Below are 18,828 nucleotides of genomic sequence, written 5' to 3'. Positions count from 1 at the left end.
GACACCTGTCCACAACCTCAAACAGTCACACTCCAAACTCCACTATGGCGAAGATCAAAGAGCTGTCGAAGGACACCAGAAACAAAATTGTAGACCTGCACCAGGCTGGGAAGACTGAATCTGCAATAGGCAAGCAGCTTGGTGTGAACAAATCAACTGTGGGAGCAATAATTAGAAAATGGAAGACATACAAGACCACTGATAATCTCCCTCGATCTGGGGCTCCACGCAAGATCTCACCCCGTGGGGTCAAAATGATCACAAGAACGGTGAGCAAAAATCCCAGGACCACACGGGGGGACCTAGTGAATGACCTGCAGAGAGCTTGGACCAACGTAACAAAGGCTACCATCAGTAACACACTATGCCGCCAGGGACTCAGATCCTGCAGTGCCAGACGTGTCCCCCTGCTTAAGCCAGTACATGTCCGGGCCCATCTGAAGTTTGCAAGAGAGCATTTGGATGATCTAGAAGAGGATTGGGAGAATGTCATATGGTCAGATGAAACCAAAATAGAACTGTTTGGTAGAAACACAACTTGTCGTGTTTGGAGGAGAGAGAATGCTGAGTTGCATCCAAAGAACACCATGCCTACTGTGAAGCATGGGGGTGGCAACATCATGCTTTTGGGCTGTTTCTCCGCAAAGGGACCAGGACGACTGATCCATGTACAGGACAGAATGAATGGGGCCATATATCGTGAGATTTTGAGTGCAAACCTCCTTCCATGAGCAAGGGCATTGAAGATGAAACGTGGCTGGATCTTCCAACATGACAATGATCCCGAACATACCACCCGGGCAACGAAGGAGTGGCTTCGTAAGAAGCATTTCAAGGTCCTGGAGTGGCCTAGCCAGTCTCCAGATCTCAACCCCATAGAAAACCTTTGGAGGAAGTTGAAAATCCATGTTGTCCAGCGACAGCCCCAAAACATCACTGCTCTAGAGGAGATCTGCATGGAGGATGGGCCAACATACCAGCAACAGTGTGTGCCAACCTTGTGAAGACTTACAGGAAACGTTTGACCTCTGCCATTGCCAACAAAGGATATATAACAAAGTATTGACATGAACTTTTGATATTGACCAAATACTTATTTTCCACCATAATTTGCAAATAAATTCTTTCCAAATCAGCCAATGTGATTGTCTGGATTTTTGTTCTCATTTTGTCTCTCATAGTTGAGGTCTACCTATGATGCCAATTACAGGCCTCTCTCATCTTTTTAAGTGGGAGAACTTGCACAATTGGTGGCTGACTAAATACTTTTTTGCCCCACTGTATATTGTGTTTTTTTTGTTGTTTTTTTAATCAAAGTATTTTTTTCCCAAAAAGTATATAATCATTTTTAAAAACTGCCCATTTCATCCTGAATTTTCATTTTCGGCAGCAGAATTTTCATTTCGGTGCTCCGCTAGTCAGTGGGAGGAATTATGCCCCATTGTTGGTATCAGAGGATGAAATAGTGCCCCAGCGGCCAGGTACAACCAAGCAAAGGGCTGTAGTTTGGAGACCACTGCTCTATGGTATACAAAAATAACAAACGGCCAGCTTTATTTAACCTGGAAGACTGACATACTGTGAGGCAGGGGTGGACTGACAACTCACGGGGCCCCCGGGAAATAGGGGATCATGGGGCCCCTGTGTCCTCGCCCACACTCAAACCACACCCAAAAAAGCCTATGAAAGGTAACAGGGGCATCTCATGGGATCCCCTACTGACCCCAGGCCCTCGGGCAGTGCCCCAGTGCCAGAATGATCAGTCCGCCCCTGCAATAGGGGATCATGGGGCCCCTGTGTCCTCGCCCACACTCAAACCACACCCACAAAAGCCTATGAAAGGTAACAGGGGCATCTCATGGGGCTCCCTACTGACCCCAGGCCATCGGGCAGTGCCCGAGTGCCAGAATGGTCAGTCTGCCCCTGCTGTGAGGGCAAGGTGTCATGGACCTGCCCCCCCCCCCACCATGGCACCTTGCGCTCTCAGTGTATGGATGCAGAGTGGTGCTGACACCAACACGTCAATGCTACTCTCTGCATCACTGAAGACCGACCACCACAGATAAAAGATCTAAAGTAGAAGAGGAGCCTGCACACCGTGTGACCACCTGAACACATCTGTAATGCTATGTATAAAAAAGAATACCATATGGGGTTGGGAGGGGCTGGGAGGTGGACAGGGCCCTCTGGGGGGTGGAAGGGAGTCCCGAAATGGTGCCTAAATCTTTGGTAACCATTTTGTTAATAATAAACTGCTAAGATATGATCTGACGCTAAGAACAAGTTGTCCTTCCATGTGAATTACACCGATGATGTCATACATGGAGCAAACCAGGATTTATTTACCAAAGTTTTATTTAATACATGATCTGTAATAGCCATCTGCACATAGAAAGGAAATTTTATACAAATTTCATTTTCTGATTGTTCGGGATTGAATTACATTGTGAAGAAAAAAATGCGAAATCACTAATATATAATAAGACGCCATCTTTCGTTGATCAGATAGTAAGCAACCTTGCCCCAGCTCCCCCCATATACATACATTTTTAAAGTGGAATGGCTTATGCAAAGGATGTGGGATTGTTAACAGCTGGTACAAAATGTAGATATGGAATGACAAGGGAATGTTTTGTGTTTGTGAAAGTGAACTGTATCCCGGTCTAATGTTTTCAGGTAAGCACACTGCTACTGCCGGAAATTGCCTCTGCGTGGGTTCAGATCGGTCGCTGTACAGCCTCATTAGATCCTAGACCATAGTACAAGGGTGTCCAACTGGCGGCCCTCCAGCTGTTGCAAAACTACAAGTCCCATCATGCCTCTGTCTTTGAGAGTCATGTTTGTAACTGTCAATCTTGCAATGCCTCATGGGACTTGTAGTTTGGCAACAGCTGGAGGGCCACCAGTTTGACACCTGTACCATAGTATATGAAATCTTGACTGCTGTCCAAGTCAATATTATGCCCCACCCTCTGCTGTCACTAAACCCCACCCCTTGACAGTCAGATGTCAAGTGACAGACATGGGCAGCAGGCACTTTGCCATTTGACAGTTTAATGGTTAGCAGGTGCAGCTTGGTGCCAGGGGTGGGTTGAGCTCGGGTGGACTGACCATTCGAGAACTTGGGCACTGCCTGAGGGCCCAGGGTCAGTAGGGGGCCCCATGAAATGCCCCTGGTACCTTTTTATAGGCTTTTTTGGGTGTGTTTTGAGTGTGGGCAAGGACACAGGGGCCCCATGATCCCCTATTGCCCGGGGGCCCCATGAGTTGTCAGTCCACCCCTGGTTGAGCTTGACTAGGATTTGATTTAACAGAGGTTCTTGTTGCTACCACAATGGTACCAACACTCAGGGCTGCTGTTAGAAACCACAGGGCCCCTTACAGCCAACCTGACAGGGCCCCCCAAATCAAAGGACCCCATACAGCCAATCTAACAGGGCCCCCCCCCCACCCCCACCAAAAAAAACCCACAGTTTACTATGCTTCAGTTATGAATGAACACAGTGAGTGATTGGTATCAATCACTCATTGTGTTCAAGGAAGGGACTGGAAGATTACTGGAACTGATCCCCTGTATTTCTTTCTCTGCAGCAGCTGAAAGCCAGTTTTTAGCTGCTGCAGAGAGAGCCATACAGGGGATTGGTTCTAGTAACTGCCCCCGCCGTGTCGCTTTTACCCAGCTGCCTGGGGCCCCTTGCTGGCCTGGGCCCTGTACAGCAGGACTGGTGCTACCCCATTATCCACGGCTCTGCCAACACTTCAGACTGTCCACATCTCTGCAGGTACAGTGTGGCGGGAGTCACTTTGGGTGGGGGGCCCATGGAACCCAGCTCACTTTGGAGAGGTGGGGAGACCCCTGTCTCAGCTCCCCATATCCCTATTATGTGTAAGTCACCCTGTGCCTGTTAGGGGTACAGGGTGATCTATCCTAATATTGGGGTGGGGGTTGTTAATTGTTTAATGTCATGTGGTTGCATCCCATTGTTCTATTGTGTGTCTTGCTTGGGAGCAAACTATTATGGGATGTATGTGTTTATGTGTATTAGCTTAGTGGGGGGGGGGGGTGTCTCCAGCAGCCCTCCCTCCTGATGGGACTGTCTGCTGATGTGAAGTTTGAATAACTGTGTGTCTCTTGTTACTAAATGTAGATTGCCCCGCCCTGTGTCATTATGCAGGGAGGGGGGATTGTCCCCTGAGTGTATATATCTTGTATCTGTGTTCAAATAAACTAGTCTACCTCTGGTTTACTTCAAATCTTGTGTCATCTGGATCTTGGGGTAACAATAGCCAGATTCACTGGTCTGAAGTTCCAGAGCCTGAGAAGCAGCTTCTTGATGGAGATACCAAGTCGTGGGTGTCTGGGGTCCGTTACATACAGGGTATAGGAAAACAGGCTCAGGAGCTGAAAATTAATGGAGTCATTTAGGTAAGAGTAAAGTAACTTGAGTAACTCGAGCCGGTTTAGCAGGGATTTGAAATGTATGGGCAGGCTGATTGTACCCAAGTTGATCGATCAACTTGGATACGACCAGCCTGTTGGATTTTTCATGTGATTTTTTTCAGTGGCTATAGCCACTAGCAATTATCGCTGTATGTTCTGCTGGCTGGGATGGCTCTCTGTGTTGACTGTGTTGATTGGCGAATTGAACAATTTTCTTTCCTGCCCTCCATCTCTGGCTGGCTTTAAACACTGGCACTGCGAACTGTAAATCAATTTGTATTAAATAAAGGCCTTTTAAAGCTTCTCTGCTAAACCCTTTCCACAGGTTGTTCAGTAATTGACAAAGACTTGTACAAGCCAATGAGAAACTCTGCCCCGCTCTTCACGTAGGAGGCCCTGGCCTCAGCTTACAATCAAAGAGGTATTTTGGTAAAGCATTCAACTCCTTTCATTTTCAGAAGCTGGCAGTTTATTCGTTATAGCCCTCAGCTTATTAACTACCACTGGAGGGCTGAGGGTTAAGAGCTAATGTCAAAGACTTTACTGGAAATCATCTGTGCTGAGGATGGTGATAGAGAAGATACTGCCATGGGCACTGAAGAAGCTGGATACCTTTATATATGTAGGGTTTGGACCCCTTTACAGCCCTCATTTTTCCTGTAAGTTAATGAGCCGAGAGCTCACACATCAATGAATGTTCCTTCTCTGTGAAAATCATTTAAGTTTTCTCTAGAATGTTTTTCAGGCTTTCATGGAATATATCGTAAGTCATGCAGGAACCTATGGAGATGAGCGAACTGAAGTCAGAACGTATGGTGGATTGGATTAGAAAGGCCAAACCAAACTGCTGAGGGAACTAGTAAAGTGACTCAAAGGACAAAATAGCAGTGCATTTCCAGCATTGGCAGAGATCACCTCTGTTCACCTGGTCATTCAATGTGGCTTTCAGTGCTCCTGATGGGTATGGGGTGAGGATATCTGCCATACTTATTAGGCCAGTGATGTCACACAGATTGGTTTACAGCCAGCAATATGGTAACTTCTGAACACTGGTTCTGTGCCGCAGGTCAACCAAGCCGGTCTATCAATCTGCACCATCATCAAGTTACGCAGGTCATTTCCAGGGGCGGACTGACTATTTGGAAACTCGGGCACTGCCCGGGGGCCCGGGGTCAGTAGGGGGCCCCATGAGATGCCCCTGGTACCTTTTTCATAGGCTTTTTTGAGTTTGGGCAAGGACACAGGGGCACCATGATCCCCTATTGCCTGGGGGCCCCATGAGTTGTCAGTCCGCCCCTGGTCATTTCAGTTGGCCATATTGCAATAGGTTACTGAGGACCAGCCCTATAGGAGGTGGAGGGGTCTGCTGGAGTTCAGTTCAGTCCAGTTCAGTAGAGAGGCAAGAATAACAAGAACTATACTTCCACCAAAACACAAGCATGCATATAATAATAATGCTAATTTTGCGGCAATGATTAGAGCTAAGATTTCTCCAGATCTTCCACCAAAATACGATTATGTTCTCTTAAGGCATTTTGGAATACATCCTTCTGAGGCTCCTCCCAGGTGCTGATATATTTGTAGCAGAGCTTCCTCATCTGTGCATTAGATGTTCCCTCTCTCAAAATGGTTTGATAAGCTTCATAAGTCAGCAGATCACTTAGACATCAGCGTGTCCAGGATGGGAGCCACCAAAGCTACTTTTTTTATCGAACCTCCCGATGTTTAGCCACAAAATGCTTCTTGGGGCCTGAGGAAGAAGCAGAAGAATCTATAATAGAAAAAAAGAGAAAAAGTTTAAAACAAAGAATTTACTAAAAAAAACAAAGGAGGAATAAGGTATTTATTGTTTGGAAGTTTCGTATTTTAGCTGGAGTTCACTTCATTTCAACCAATTGTTATCAAGAAATTCATAACTGGAATCGTGTACAAAAGGGATAACAGGCGCATGGTGTGGCAGTCCATGTATGTTTGATGAGTTCCAAATGGGCAGGGGTAAGGGTAGTACAGTAAGGGCAAGCTGCGTAGGAGCGAAGGATAATTCTGCAGCAGGGAACAAAGAAACACAGCGCCTCTAAGTGTGTACTGTGAAGGTATTTAATAGAAAGATAAATAGTAACTCACATCTTAGAATTTAAAAACAGGCTTATGGGTAAGAGGGTGAGACGTCTGTAGCCAGATGTTGTTGTGTGTCTGATCCAGAGAGGAGATCGATTTAGTCCGCCAGCAAGTGGTGCTGTGCATGTGCAACATGAATGGTAAGCCTGGTGGAATCTCCAAGGTGTCTGCCAGCAGATGGTGCTGTGTATATGCAGCATAGATGGTGAAGCCTGGCAGAGTCTCCAAGATGTCTGGGATCAGCACATGTAGCGCCTGACGTCATCAAAACGCAACGCGTTTCTGAGCATGCTCAGGACGAGAGGAGTCCAGGTGCGCTCTTCATCAGGCAGGGAGGAGCTGGGGGTGAAGGAGCCTTATGTAGAGCAAGGGGTGGATGATGGACGGGGGCAGGGAAAGAAGGAGGATACTGTCACAGAGCAGCAGACAAACGGTCTGTGAACAGGAATATTAATGACACTGGTGGAGGGATAAACTACTTATATAAACATCATAAAACGTGGGTTTAACATAAAAGCAAGATCTGGCGGACAGATGGTCGTACGTTTTCCTGCAAAATGTCTTGATAAACTCTGGAATTCATTTTCCCATCAATGACAACAATCCGTCAAGGCCCTGAGGCAGCAAAGCAGCCCCAAACCATGATGCTCTCTCCGCCATGTTTCACAGTGGGGATGGGGTTTTGATGTTGGTGTGCTGTGCCTTTTTTTCTCCACACATAGTGTTGTGTGTTCTTCCCAAATAACTCAATCTTGGTTTCATCTGTCCACAGTATATTTTGCCAGTAGTGCTGTGGAACATCCAGGTGCTCTTTTGCAAACTTCAAACGTGCTGCAATATTCTTTTTGGACAGCAATGGCTTCCTCCGTGGTGTCCTCCCATGTACTCCATTCTTGTTTAATGTTTTCCTTATTGTAGATGTGTCAACAAAAATGTTAGCATGTGCCAGAGATTTCTGTAGATCTTTAGCTGCACTCTGGGATTCTGCTTTACATCATGCAGCATTCTGCGCTGTGCTCTTGCAGTCATTTTTACAGGACGACCACGCCTAGGGAGAGAAGCAACAGTGCTAAACTTTCTCCATTTGTAGACAGTCTGTCTTACCGTGGACACATGAACATCAAGGCTTTTGGAGATACTTTTGTAACCCTTTCCAGCTTCATGCAAGTCAACAATTCTTGATCGTAGGTCTTCTGAGAGCTCTTTTCTGCGAGGCATGGTTCACATCACACAGTGCTTCTTGAAACCAGTAAACCCAAAACAGGTGTGTGTTTTTTAAGGGCAGGACAGCTGTCAGCAACACATCCAATATCATCACACTGATTGGAGTCAAGGTTGGCTCACTCCTGGCTTCAATTAGCTCTGGGAGAAGTCATTAAGCTAGGGCCTCACATACTTTTTCCTCCCTGCACTGTGAATGTTTACATGCTATATGCAATTAAACCATGGTAACATCTAATGTTTGTGTAGTATTATGTTCAGCAGACTGTGTTCTTCTATTGTTGTGACTTAGATGACGTTCAGAGCACATTTTATGCCCAATTCATGCAAAACTCCACGGAATCCCAAGGGGTTCACATACTTTTTCTTGCAACGGTAGATAAGGCATGCTGTAACGGAGGTGCGTGCGTATATGGTTAGGTCAAAGGACAGGTTAATTTGGTATGTAGTGATAGTGCGGTGATGACGCAAGCATATATGGTTGTGTCAAAAAAACAGGTTAATTAGGTCTGTGATGATAGTGTGGAAATGACTACCAGCATGACCGGAAGTGGTGTAAATGTATGTCTAACTGTCAGAGCCCAGGGGGGAGAATTGAATGGAGAAGTAGGATGACTCACATGGGTTAACAATGCAGACAGTGGTTATAATATGGTGGCAATTTCCAACTCACTGAGGCCAGTGGGGGATAGGGTGTTAAGGGAATGTATCCATGCCACCCAAACCTTTTTACCTTCGGTTGAAGGTAGAAAGGATGAGCGCAGTGTCCCCCTCCATTTTTTGGATACCCATAACAAATCCACGATGGGAATTTGGGTTTGGGTGGTCGAGGTCATGCCTATTGGTCTCCCTGAGGCGGAGCGCTTCCATAGACTCTGCCATAGGGAGACATTTTGGATACATGCCCTTGACACCCTATCCCCCACTGGCCTCAAAAAGGAGTTGGAAAAACCCCACTTCTAGACTGATGTAGTTAGCCAGTGTAGGCCCTGGAAAGGGCTGGAAGACAAGGAGATATAGACCAGCACCCAGAAGAGCCATTATGGTAGTGGAGGCTAGAGTGGTTTACACAAGGCCTTCTATGCCAGGCCAAGCCTTTCCTAAAGTGAGGCTTTTCCCCAGGAGGACCTGGGAGAGACAAACCCAAAGGAGAGGTGACTGCAGTGATCCTATCTCAGTGAGAATACCTGTAATGAACAGAGAGTTGGACACAGACAGCCTGACTGTAACTGCCATTTTTTAAGTACCATCAGTAAAGTGTAGCAGCTCTATTTTTTGTGTGGACATTCCTTCCTTGGTCAATGACCAGGAATGTCATGGGGAAGCCTCTGGTACAAAGATGGGCACAATATGGCAGAGGGTTGGAATCTCAGGCAGGTGGGTTGTTGTTCTAATGGAAGAAGAAGCGGGGTAGAGACTTGTGCTCTTGGCACCAACAGAAGTAGATCACAAGCCCTCCCCTTACAAGCTTCTCCCTGTGTTGACATCTCTGCTGTACAAGTGCACACAAACCCCAAATCTAAATTCTGGAGGTTCCGCATTGTGTCTCACTGTGTGCATGAGTGAATTTGTTGTTTAGTTTTTTCCTGGAGATCCTGCCAGTAAAAACATTTTCTGTTTCAAACTGACAACTTTAAGCCTCTACCTGACAAGTAGCCTGTTTCCCCGAAAATAAGACCTAGTTGTGACTAGGGCTTTTTTTCCTCCTGAACGCTGTTCTACCACCTCCGGCACTGGCCCTGTGCACACCAATATCTACTGTCTCTTATAAACACAGAAGTGCTTGGAAATGACAGTCCCTCTTGTAAGTGACAGCACCATCCGCTCCCACAAAACCTCCCTACCTCTGTACTCACTGTGGGACAGGGAAGGAACAGATATCTGCGGGCACAGTGTGTTTAGGGGCGGGGCATCTCGTCCTGCAGTCTAATGCATGGAAGCCAATGCCCCAGGGGTGATCACTGACCAGTGGGGAAGAAGCGGAGGGGTGAGTGAGTGCGTTTGGTGCACTCTGTGGGAAGATAGGACCCGAAAAGGGAGTTACTATTGAGAGGGGCCTGCCGCTGACAGCTGTGTTTTGCAAAGCTAGCTAACCATATGAGGGCAGTAGAGGAAGAGAGGGGAGGATGTGCAAAGGTGAGCTGCAGTGAGGTGTTGCATAGGTGAGCTGGGGATGTGCAGAGGTGAGCTGAGTTGCAACCCGCCTCTGCACCCCCCGACCATAGCAGGCCTCTGCACCCCCGGCCACAGCTCGCCTCTGCACCCCCTGACCACAGCAGGCCTCTGCACCCCCCGGCCACAGCTCGCCTCTGCACCCCCCGACCACAGCTCGCCTCTGCACCCCTGACCACAGCAGGCCTCTGCACCCCCCGGCCACAGCTCGCCTCTGCACCCCCAACCACAGCTCGCCTCTGCACCTCCCGGCCACAGCTCGCCTCTGCATCCCCCGGCCACAGCTCACCTCTGCACTCCCCAACCACAGCTCGCCTCTGCATCCCCCGGCCACAGCTCGCCTCTGCATCCCCCGGCCACAGCTCGCCTCTGCACCCCCCGGCCACAGCTCGCCTCTGCACCCCCAACCACAGCTCGCCTCTGCACCTCCCGGCCACAGCTCGCCTCTGCATCCCCCGGCCACAGCTCACCTCTGCACTCCCCAACCACAGCTCGCCTCTGCACCCCCGACCACAGCTCACCTCTGCATCCCCCGGCCACAGCTCGCCTCTGCATCCCCCGGCCACAGCTCGCCTCTGCATCCCCCGGCCACAGCTCACCTCTGCACTCCCCAACCACAGCTCGCCTCTGCATCCCCCGACCACAGCTCACCTCTGCATCCCCCGGCCACAGCTCGCCTCTGCATCCCCCGGCCACAGCTCGCCTCTGCATCCCCCGGCCACAGCTCGCCTCTGCATCCCCCGGCCACAGCTCGTCTCTGCACCCCCCGACCTCAGCTCGCCTCTGCACCCCCCCCGGCCGCAGCTCGTCTCTGCACCCCCAGCTCGCCTCTGCACCCTCCGACCTCAGCTCACCTCTGCACCCCTCGGCCACAGCTTGCCTCTGCACCCCTCGGCCACAGCTTGCCTCTGCACCCCCCGGCCACAGCTCGCCTCTGCACCCCCAGACCCCAGCTCGCCTCTGCACCCTCCGACCTCAGCTCACCTCTGCACCCCTCGGCCACAGCCTGCCTCTGCACCCCTCGGCCACAGCTTGCCTCTGCACCCCTCGGCCACAGCTTGCCTCTGCACCCCCCGGCCACAGCTCGCCTCTGCACCCCCAGACCCCAGCTCGCCTCTGCACCCTCCGACCTCAGCTCACCTCTGCACCCCTCGGCCACAGCTTGCCTCTGCACCCCTCGGCCACAGCTTGCCTCTGCACCCCTCGGTCACAGCTTGCCTGTGCACCCCCCGGTCACAGCTCGCCTCTGCATCCCCTGTCCGCAACTCACCCCTTCTTCATCCTGTCTGAATCTCTGTAACACCTGACTGCAGCTCACAACTGTCATCAGCTGGCCCTCTCTATAGCAACTCTCATCCACAACTGCCTGCATCTCACCTCAGCACCCCCTGTCCACACGTGTAAATTAAAAAAAAAAGACCTATCCTGAAAATAAGACCTAGTGTGTTTTTTTGAACCAAAAAAATATATGACAGTGTCCTATTTTCGGGGAAACATGGTAGCAGCAGCTTTGTCAACCTGCCGTGTTGTCCTTCTATCTGATAGACCTATAGGCCTGATAGGCAGCCCAATGGCGGGCATGACACTGCAAAATGTGAGGAATGTGGCTTGGCTTGGCGGTTTTAGCCTGCAGGGAAGGAATGTTGCAACCAGGTGTGAACTGACAACTCATGGGACCCCCGGGCAATAGGGGAACACGGGGCCCCTGTGTCCTTGCCCAAACTCAAAAAAGCCTATGAAAAAGGTACCAGGGCTATCTCATGGGGCCCCCTACTGGCAGTGCCCGAGTTTCCAAATGGTCAGTCCAAATGGTTTCAACAGATTCTAAAGAAACAATTTGGTTTAGAGAATTGTAAAAAGTTAAAATGGATTTAAGGTATACACTTTATAATTTTCCCAATCAAGGTATTTCTTATTCAAACTTATTTCCATATTTGTTATCCTCTGGAAGATTTAATGAATATTAGTATTTAACAAATCATCTCATTTACTCATTAGCACAATTCTAGGTTCTATTTCTCTCCACAGTATCTTTCCTTCCTTTATCAGACTTCCAGCCTGTGTCACCTCATTGTATATATTGAATGCAAGACATCCAGTGCCATTAACATGATTCTCATTCATTAGCTCCATTCTTACCCCTCCCTGGGGAAATCCCTGTACTGCTCACTGTATGGACTGTTTGCATGCATAGTGCTATATATCATTGTGGCCCGCTGCCTCTTGTCTCAGTACTGGGGTTCCATCCATTCATACCTTACTGGCCTTTTATGATATTACAAGGGTAGCTCTACTCAGAACAGATTTTTCCGTTTTGCATGGCCATTGAGAACGGAGGGGTTGGTTAAAGCCATTTTGTTTTAGTTCTGGATAAAGTATGAATGCTTCGAACCCTTGTCAACCCTTGCTGTTTTGTGATGCTGTCTATATCATTCCTGGGGAGATTTAACCTCTCGTTCTCCTGGTGATCACTATCACAGGAACAGAAAGTGATTGGAAAAATAAAATTTTGAATTGTCACCAGAACCCACCAGAACCAGGGAATCTTCCAATGGGGACACCTTACCAGTGACAGCTCCATTTTGTAAATATTTCTTCTGTTTTGTTGTATCTCTAGGTCTCTAGGGCAGGAAATGAAGGACAGCCTTTCAACAGGACACAGACAGTAGAAAATAAACCAATGGGAATTTTCTCTTCTCTAGTCCATCCAAAACAAACAAAAAAATGGGTATACATGCACTTTAAATCCAAGCCATGCTGCTTAGGTACACTTGAGTGAAGACACACTTTTGTACAAACTCTGCCTTCTGTGTAAATGTTGGGCAGCACAGTGGCTAAATGGTTAGCACTTCCACCTGGCAGTACTAGGGTCGGTTGGTTCAAACCCAACCACAGCACCACCTACCTGGAGTTTGCATGTTCTCCCTGTGCCTGTGTGGGTTTCCTCTGGGTACTCCAGTTTCCTCCCACACTCCAAAGACATGCTGGTAGGTTAATAGTATCCTGTCTAAATTGTCCCTAGTATGTGTATGTATGAATGTGAGTTAAGGACCTTAGATTGTATGCCCCTTGAGGGTTAGGGACTGATGTGAATGTACAATATATATGTAAAGCGCTGTGTAAATTGACAGCTATACAAGTACCTGTAATAAATAAATATTCAAGCCCCCCAACTTTTTGGAGATAGGAACAAAGAACACCTAATAGCAAAAGACATGCTGGTAGGTGAATTGGCTCCTGTCTAAATTGGCCCTAGTATGTGTATGTATGAATGTGAGTTGAGGGTTAGGGACTGATGTGAGTGTACAATATATATTTAAAGTGCTGCATAAATTGACAGCGCTATAAGTACAATAAATAAATGTGATTCCACTGCATAAACACGCACACATGGGGGATCCAAGAATGCATGTTTGTGCCGTGATCAATATGTAAAATGGATCAATGGTTGGTAATCACCATTCACAATCTTCTACCAGTCTTACCGTTGGCCAGGAGCTTTTCAAAGTCTGCTGCCACTTTATTCTCATTGATGGCCTTTAGAATGCTTAAAGTAAGTTCAGCCCCATACGAATCCCCGTAGTTTTTCAGGATCAGAGTTGTGAGGTCTTCAGGGTCTTTATTCTCCAGCTGGCCTCTGGGGATCCTTTGATAGCCCTCCTTAACTGTGCAATCATTTAACTTGTTACGGAAGCTCTTCAGACTTCTGCTTTCCAACTCATCCAGTGCCCAGAGCACATGGTCCCGAACTGTCTTCTCCATCCTCCTCTACAACTACGCTTCTATACCCTGCTGGCTCAGGAACCTGCTTGGTGTTCCTCGTTCTCTGCAAAATGCCTCTACGAGGAAGTTTGAATGTAAATATCTATACAGGTTTGGCAAGCTGAAAATGAAAGCAAATTTTTTTCTCTTCTTTTTTCCCACTAGAGATGCCCTGTTTAAATTTAAAGCAATATACTGCCTTGTAACATAAATGTAAGGTTTGAGTAGCTGAGATGTGATCTGTAGAAATATGACATTGTAGATTTAGCTTCATTCCATGTTAATAATAAGATGGGTTCAGGATTCAGTCAGAGACATATGGTCACCAATTAGCATCTGAAAGGACAGAGCATCCTCTAGGCTGGAGGTGACACCTAGATGCCAATAAGACTTGTCACCTACTTCTTCAGACTTTGTTACCTTCTAGAAATCTAAGAAGGAGAACTCTAGACATTTCGGCTGCAGAGGCAGCGGGAGAGCAAGAGAGGGCTCCGACCTGTCTGTCAAGCTCTGAGGTATATCAGCAGATCAAAGGAATATATTTAATCTCTCATAAAAGCTAAAATATTAGTTGCAGAGAGATGAAAATACTTCCTTCTGATTGGACACACTGTAGGCTACATCTGCATGTAAAACTGTATTTGTAGCCTTTGTAGAACCCCAGAGAAACGCAGAAAATGGTTATCTGGTGACTGATTGTGACAGCAGAACAGTGATTGGTACTGTCGCGATCGGTCTGATGCGCTGGTGTCGAAAATGCAATCCCTGACTTGGTGATTCAAACCGTTCCGGGTCCAATCGACTTTGAGCATTTCATTACACAGAATGTCCTCTGGGCTGGTACAGGAACACCCCCCAGAGTTGATTGGCCAAGGGCTAATGTCCAGTCTACGTCCATATTTCCATAAATTGAGAACCCTGAGATATGGGTGGGGTGATTCGTACGGAGCCGGTTCTATTGACTGGCGGATCGTGGATTTTCTCTGACTTGCTCCAGTCGCAGGATAACTCTTGGTAAAAGTTTTATTTCTGTTTTTTTCCCTTTTATTTATAGTCAATAGCCAATTGTGTGTCTTCTTGTATTTTTGTATTTTCTGTAACTTTTTATATTTTGTACATATTGTATGCACTGCCCACTTTTGGGATATTAAATCATAAAATTAATAAGTGACTTCTGGGTACTTAAGCTCGGGCTCATATCTCCAGAGAGTTGTATTGTATTGTAGTGTCTATATATGCTCAGTCAAGTTCATTGCCTATATGTATGCAGTTGCACTGCGTGTTGGCAGATTTCATGCAGATTGTAAAGTAGAATATCTGTGTGTGTGTGTGGTGGCCCAGCAGACCAATCTACGGATTACTGTTGGGTGGTGGCAAGCTACCGTTTGTTGTGTGTCTGGTGCGGGGGGGGGGGGAAGGGTGGACAGTGGAAGAGTGATTAACACCAGGGTTCTAGCTTGTAGGATAGCTGGAGGAATCCCAGAAGGGTGTGCCGATTGCTAGGCTGCTCCTCAACCCTTAGTGTGCACCAGATTGTATATAAGATTCGTATATGCCTGTGTGTGGTCAGCCAGCTGGATTGGAGTGGAGTCTCCCTCTAGTGGTGGCCAGAGGTAGTGCGGGCTGTGAAAGTATATCACGGCCGGTCTTATATATATGCTCAACGTAAGTCCCCCACATTCCCTCTTACCCCAAGTCACGGCCAGACGTGTACGCCTCGATTAGCTAGTCCCTGTGGGTTGGATCCGTGACATGCCTCCTGAAGATACGTTTTACAGACAGCAAATGTTTTTTAGCGTGCTACCCCTGGCCTCAAGGAACCTTGAGTAACCTCTGGAGGAAGCCTGGTTGAGAAAGGCTGTCCTAAAGTGAAGTAAACCTTAACGATGAACTTCTCTTATTCAGTCCCTTTGTCTGTTTAATATACAATTGAAAGCGTTTTGTTACATTTGTGCAAAAAATACCTGCTGATTTGGCTACAATTCTAGAGGTCTACATGTAAGTAGGTGGAGGTGAAATGTTCAACATTACCGCAGTGCCTGCAAATACCTTTCCGTGTCTTCAAATTGGTTCATGTAGAGTCTGTGAAGCCTTGACTTCTGCCCAAAACAATATTATGCCCCACCCGACACATTGGCATTTCTAAGCTGAATACACTTACAATCACATTAACTGTAATTGGCTACAACATTTGGCTGTGCTGGTGACAACTGTGCTGTGGAATAGTGCTGCTCATACCTCTAGATGCAGTAGTCCATAGCAGTCCATACCACGTGGTCTCCGCAAAGAATGAGTCCCATTGGAGGGGGCTGCGGCCTGAAGAAGAGTTACATGAAACACGGGTCCTCACTGTCTGCTTCCTACACCAGACTTTCCCACACGAGGTCGGCTCCCCTGCATCTACACCTTTCACAAGCAGAAGTGACATACAGTGAAGGAAATGCGTATTTGCTCCCCGGCTGATTTTGAATGTTCTCCCCTCACAAAGAAATGATCGGTCTAAAAATCGAATGTTCGGTGTATTGTAACACTGAAAGACAGAATAGCAACAGCAAATTCAGCAGAAAAGCGTCTAACAAATGATGACTGATCTGCATGTTCATGAGGGAAAGAAGGATTTGATCCCCTTCACAAAACATGACTTAGTACTTGGTGGCAAATCCCTTGTTGGCAATCACAGAGGTCAGACATTTCCTGGAGTTGGCCCCCAGGTTTGCACACATCTCAGGAGGGATTTTGGCCCACTCCTCTTGGCAGATCCTCTCCAAGTCATTAAGGTTTGGTGGCTGATGTTTGGCAACTCAAACTTTCAGCTCCCTCCACAGATTTTCAATCGGATTAAGGTCTGGAGACTGGCTAGGCCCCTCCAGGACCTTAATGTGCTTCTTCTTGAGCCACTCCTTTGTTGCCTTGGCCATGTGTTTTGGGTCATTGTCATGCTGGAACACCCATCCACGACCCATTTTCAATGCCCTGGCTGAGGGATGAAGGTTCTCACCCAAGATTTGAGGGTACATTGCCCCGTCCATCGTCCCTTTGATGCGGTGCAGTTGTCCTGTCCCCTTAGCAGAAAAACACCCCCAAAGCAGAATGTTTCCACCACCATTTTTGACAGTTGGGATGGTGTTCTTGGGGTCATAGACAGCATTCCTCCTCCTCCAAACACGGCGAGTTGAGTTGATGCCAAAGAGCTCGATTTTGGTTTCATCTAATCACAACACTTTCAACCAGTCCTCCTCTGCAGCATTCAGATGTTCAGTGGCAAACTTCAGATGGGCCTGGACATGTGCTTTCTTGAGCAGAGGGACCTTGCGGGCACTGCAGGATTTCAGTCCTTGTCGGCGTAGTGTGTTACCAATTGTGTTCTTGGTGACTGTGGTCCCAGCTGCCTGGAGATCATTGACAAGATCCTCACGTGTAGTTCTGGGATGATTCCTCACTGTTCTCATGATCATTGACACTCCACGAGGTGAGATCTTGCATGGTGCACCAGACCTAGGGAGACTGACACTTGTTTTGTGTTTCTTCCATTTGTGAATGATTGCACCAACTGTTGTCACCTTCTCACCAAGCTGCTTGGCCATAGTTTGGTAGCCCAGTCCAGCCTTGCGTAGGTCTACAATCTTGTCCCTGAAATCCTTGGACAGCTCTTTGGTCTTTGCCATGGTGGGGAGTTTGGAATCTGATGGTTTGATTGCTCCTGTGGACAGGTGTCTTTTATACAGGTAACACAAGGAGATTAGCAGCACTCCCTTTAAGAGACTGCTTCTAATCTAAGCTTGTTACCTGTATGAAAGACACCTGGGAGCCAGAAATCCTGCTGAATGATAAGGGATCAAATCCTTATTTCCCTCATGAACATGCAGATCAGTCATCATTTGTTAGACGCATTTCTGCTGAATTTGTTGCTGTATTCTGTCTCTCAGTGTTACACCGAACATTCCATTGTTAGACCGATCATTTCTTTGTAAGGGGCGAACATTCAACATCAGCAGGGGATCAAATACGCATTTCCTTCACTGTAACTGCAAGTGTAATGACCTGCAGCATCAGACAAAACTTTGAAGAGACAGTATGCATTGGCTTAGTAATTACACTCACACCAAAGTTGGCACCTGTCTACAACCATACATCGCATTTCCCTACAACCTTGGTGGGTTACAGAGGTTCGTTGAGATGCCATTCATGATAAATGGTCCCATAGCAGCCAATACAGCACACTTCTGTGATTGGGCCCTTAAATTGGCCATAGTTGAATCGAAATTCATCTAGTTCGGCAGGAACCTTCTGAATTTCGATCCATTTATGGGTAGACTGGTTGTACTAAAGTTGATCTATCGATCGACTTCAGTACAACCAGCCTGACAGGCTCTTTTCACTCAACCACTGCCAGCGGCTATAGCCTTTGGCTGTGATCATTGTATTCTGAAGGTGGGAAATCCTCCTGCTGTCAGAGTACAAGAGTTCTAAGGGAGGGATTCCCCCATCAACACTGACTGTGTTGATGGAAGAAATCGAGGATTTTCCTACCTTCAACCAGTGGTTGAAGGAAAGAAAATTGCATATTGTGTGGCCAGCCTTGCTCATAAAATCTTTTCCTGTAATTGCTATAACATTTTAGCTGGAGCTGGGTTTTAATTTGATTACTTAAAGTCCATATAAAGCCCACTCCTCCCATTCTACCCTTCCCCTTTGTGGCTATAAGAGTCTCCACTCTTCTGGGAAGACTTTCCACAAAATGTTGTGTCTGTGGGAACCTGTGCCCTATGAGCCAACATAGCATTTGTGGGGTCAGGTACTGATGTTGGATAAGATCTGGCTCACATTCAGAATGACTTCTCATCCCAAAGGCATTCATTAGGGTCAAGATCAGGGCTTTGTGCAGGCCATTCGAGTTCTGGTCAAGCATTGTCTTCAGCCACTGACCTCTCCCACCCAAAAATCCACAATGTGGCCTTCATAGAGTTCAATGAAAAACCCGTTCACAGCCCACCAACCTACTGACAGAATCTCCATCAAACGCTATGAAGTGCACATGGGGTGCCGTATCTGGCTGGGAAGATCTTAAAAATAGCATGAGGAAGGAGAAATTTGAAGGATAAGTACACATGTGC

At 47.3% G+C, this 18,828-nt stretch overlaps 1 protein-coding gene across 1 annotated transcript; it reads right to left on the bottom strand.

Moving 5' to 3' along the window:
- Positions 1–6,147: 6,147 nt before the first annotated feature.
- Positions 6,148–13,714, bottom strand: LOC149467045 (pyrin domain-containing protein 1-like). The gene is made up of 2 exons (XM_089672316.1): positions 13,438–13,714; positions 6,148–6,212 (listed from the first exon to the last, which is right to left on the bottom strand). Exons 1-2 carry the CDS (start codon positions 13,712–13,714, stop codon positions 6,148–6,150), a joined length of 342 nt encoding a protein of 113 aa, XP_089528442.1.
- Between the last annotated feature and the right edge of the window lie 5,114 nt (positions 13,715–18,828).

The sequence above is a fragment of the Staurois parvus genome, unplaced genomic scaffold (assembly GCF_062004578.1).
Source record: "Staurois parvus isolate SC_StPar_1 unplaced genomic scaffold, SC_StPar_1.0 ptg000125l, whole genome shotgun sequence".
Taxonomy (NCBI): domain Eukaryota; kingdom Metazoa; phylum Chordata; class Amphibia; order Anura; family Ranidae; genus Staurois; species Staurois parvus.
This window is presented reverse-complemented; position numbering and strand designations above follow the sequence as displayed.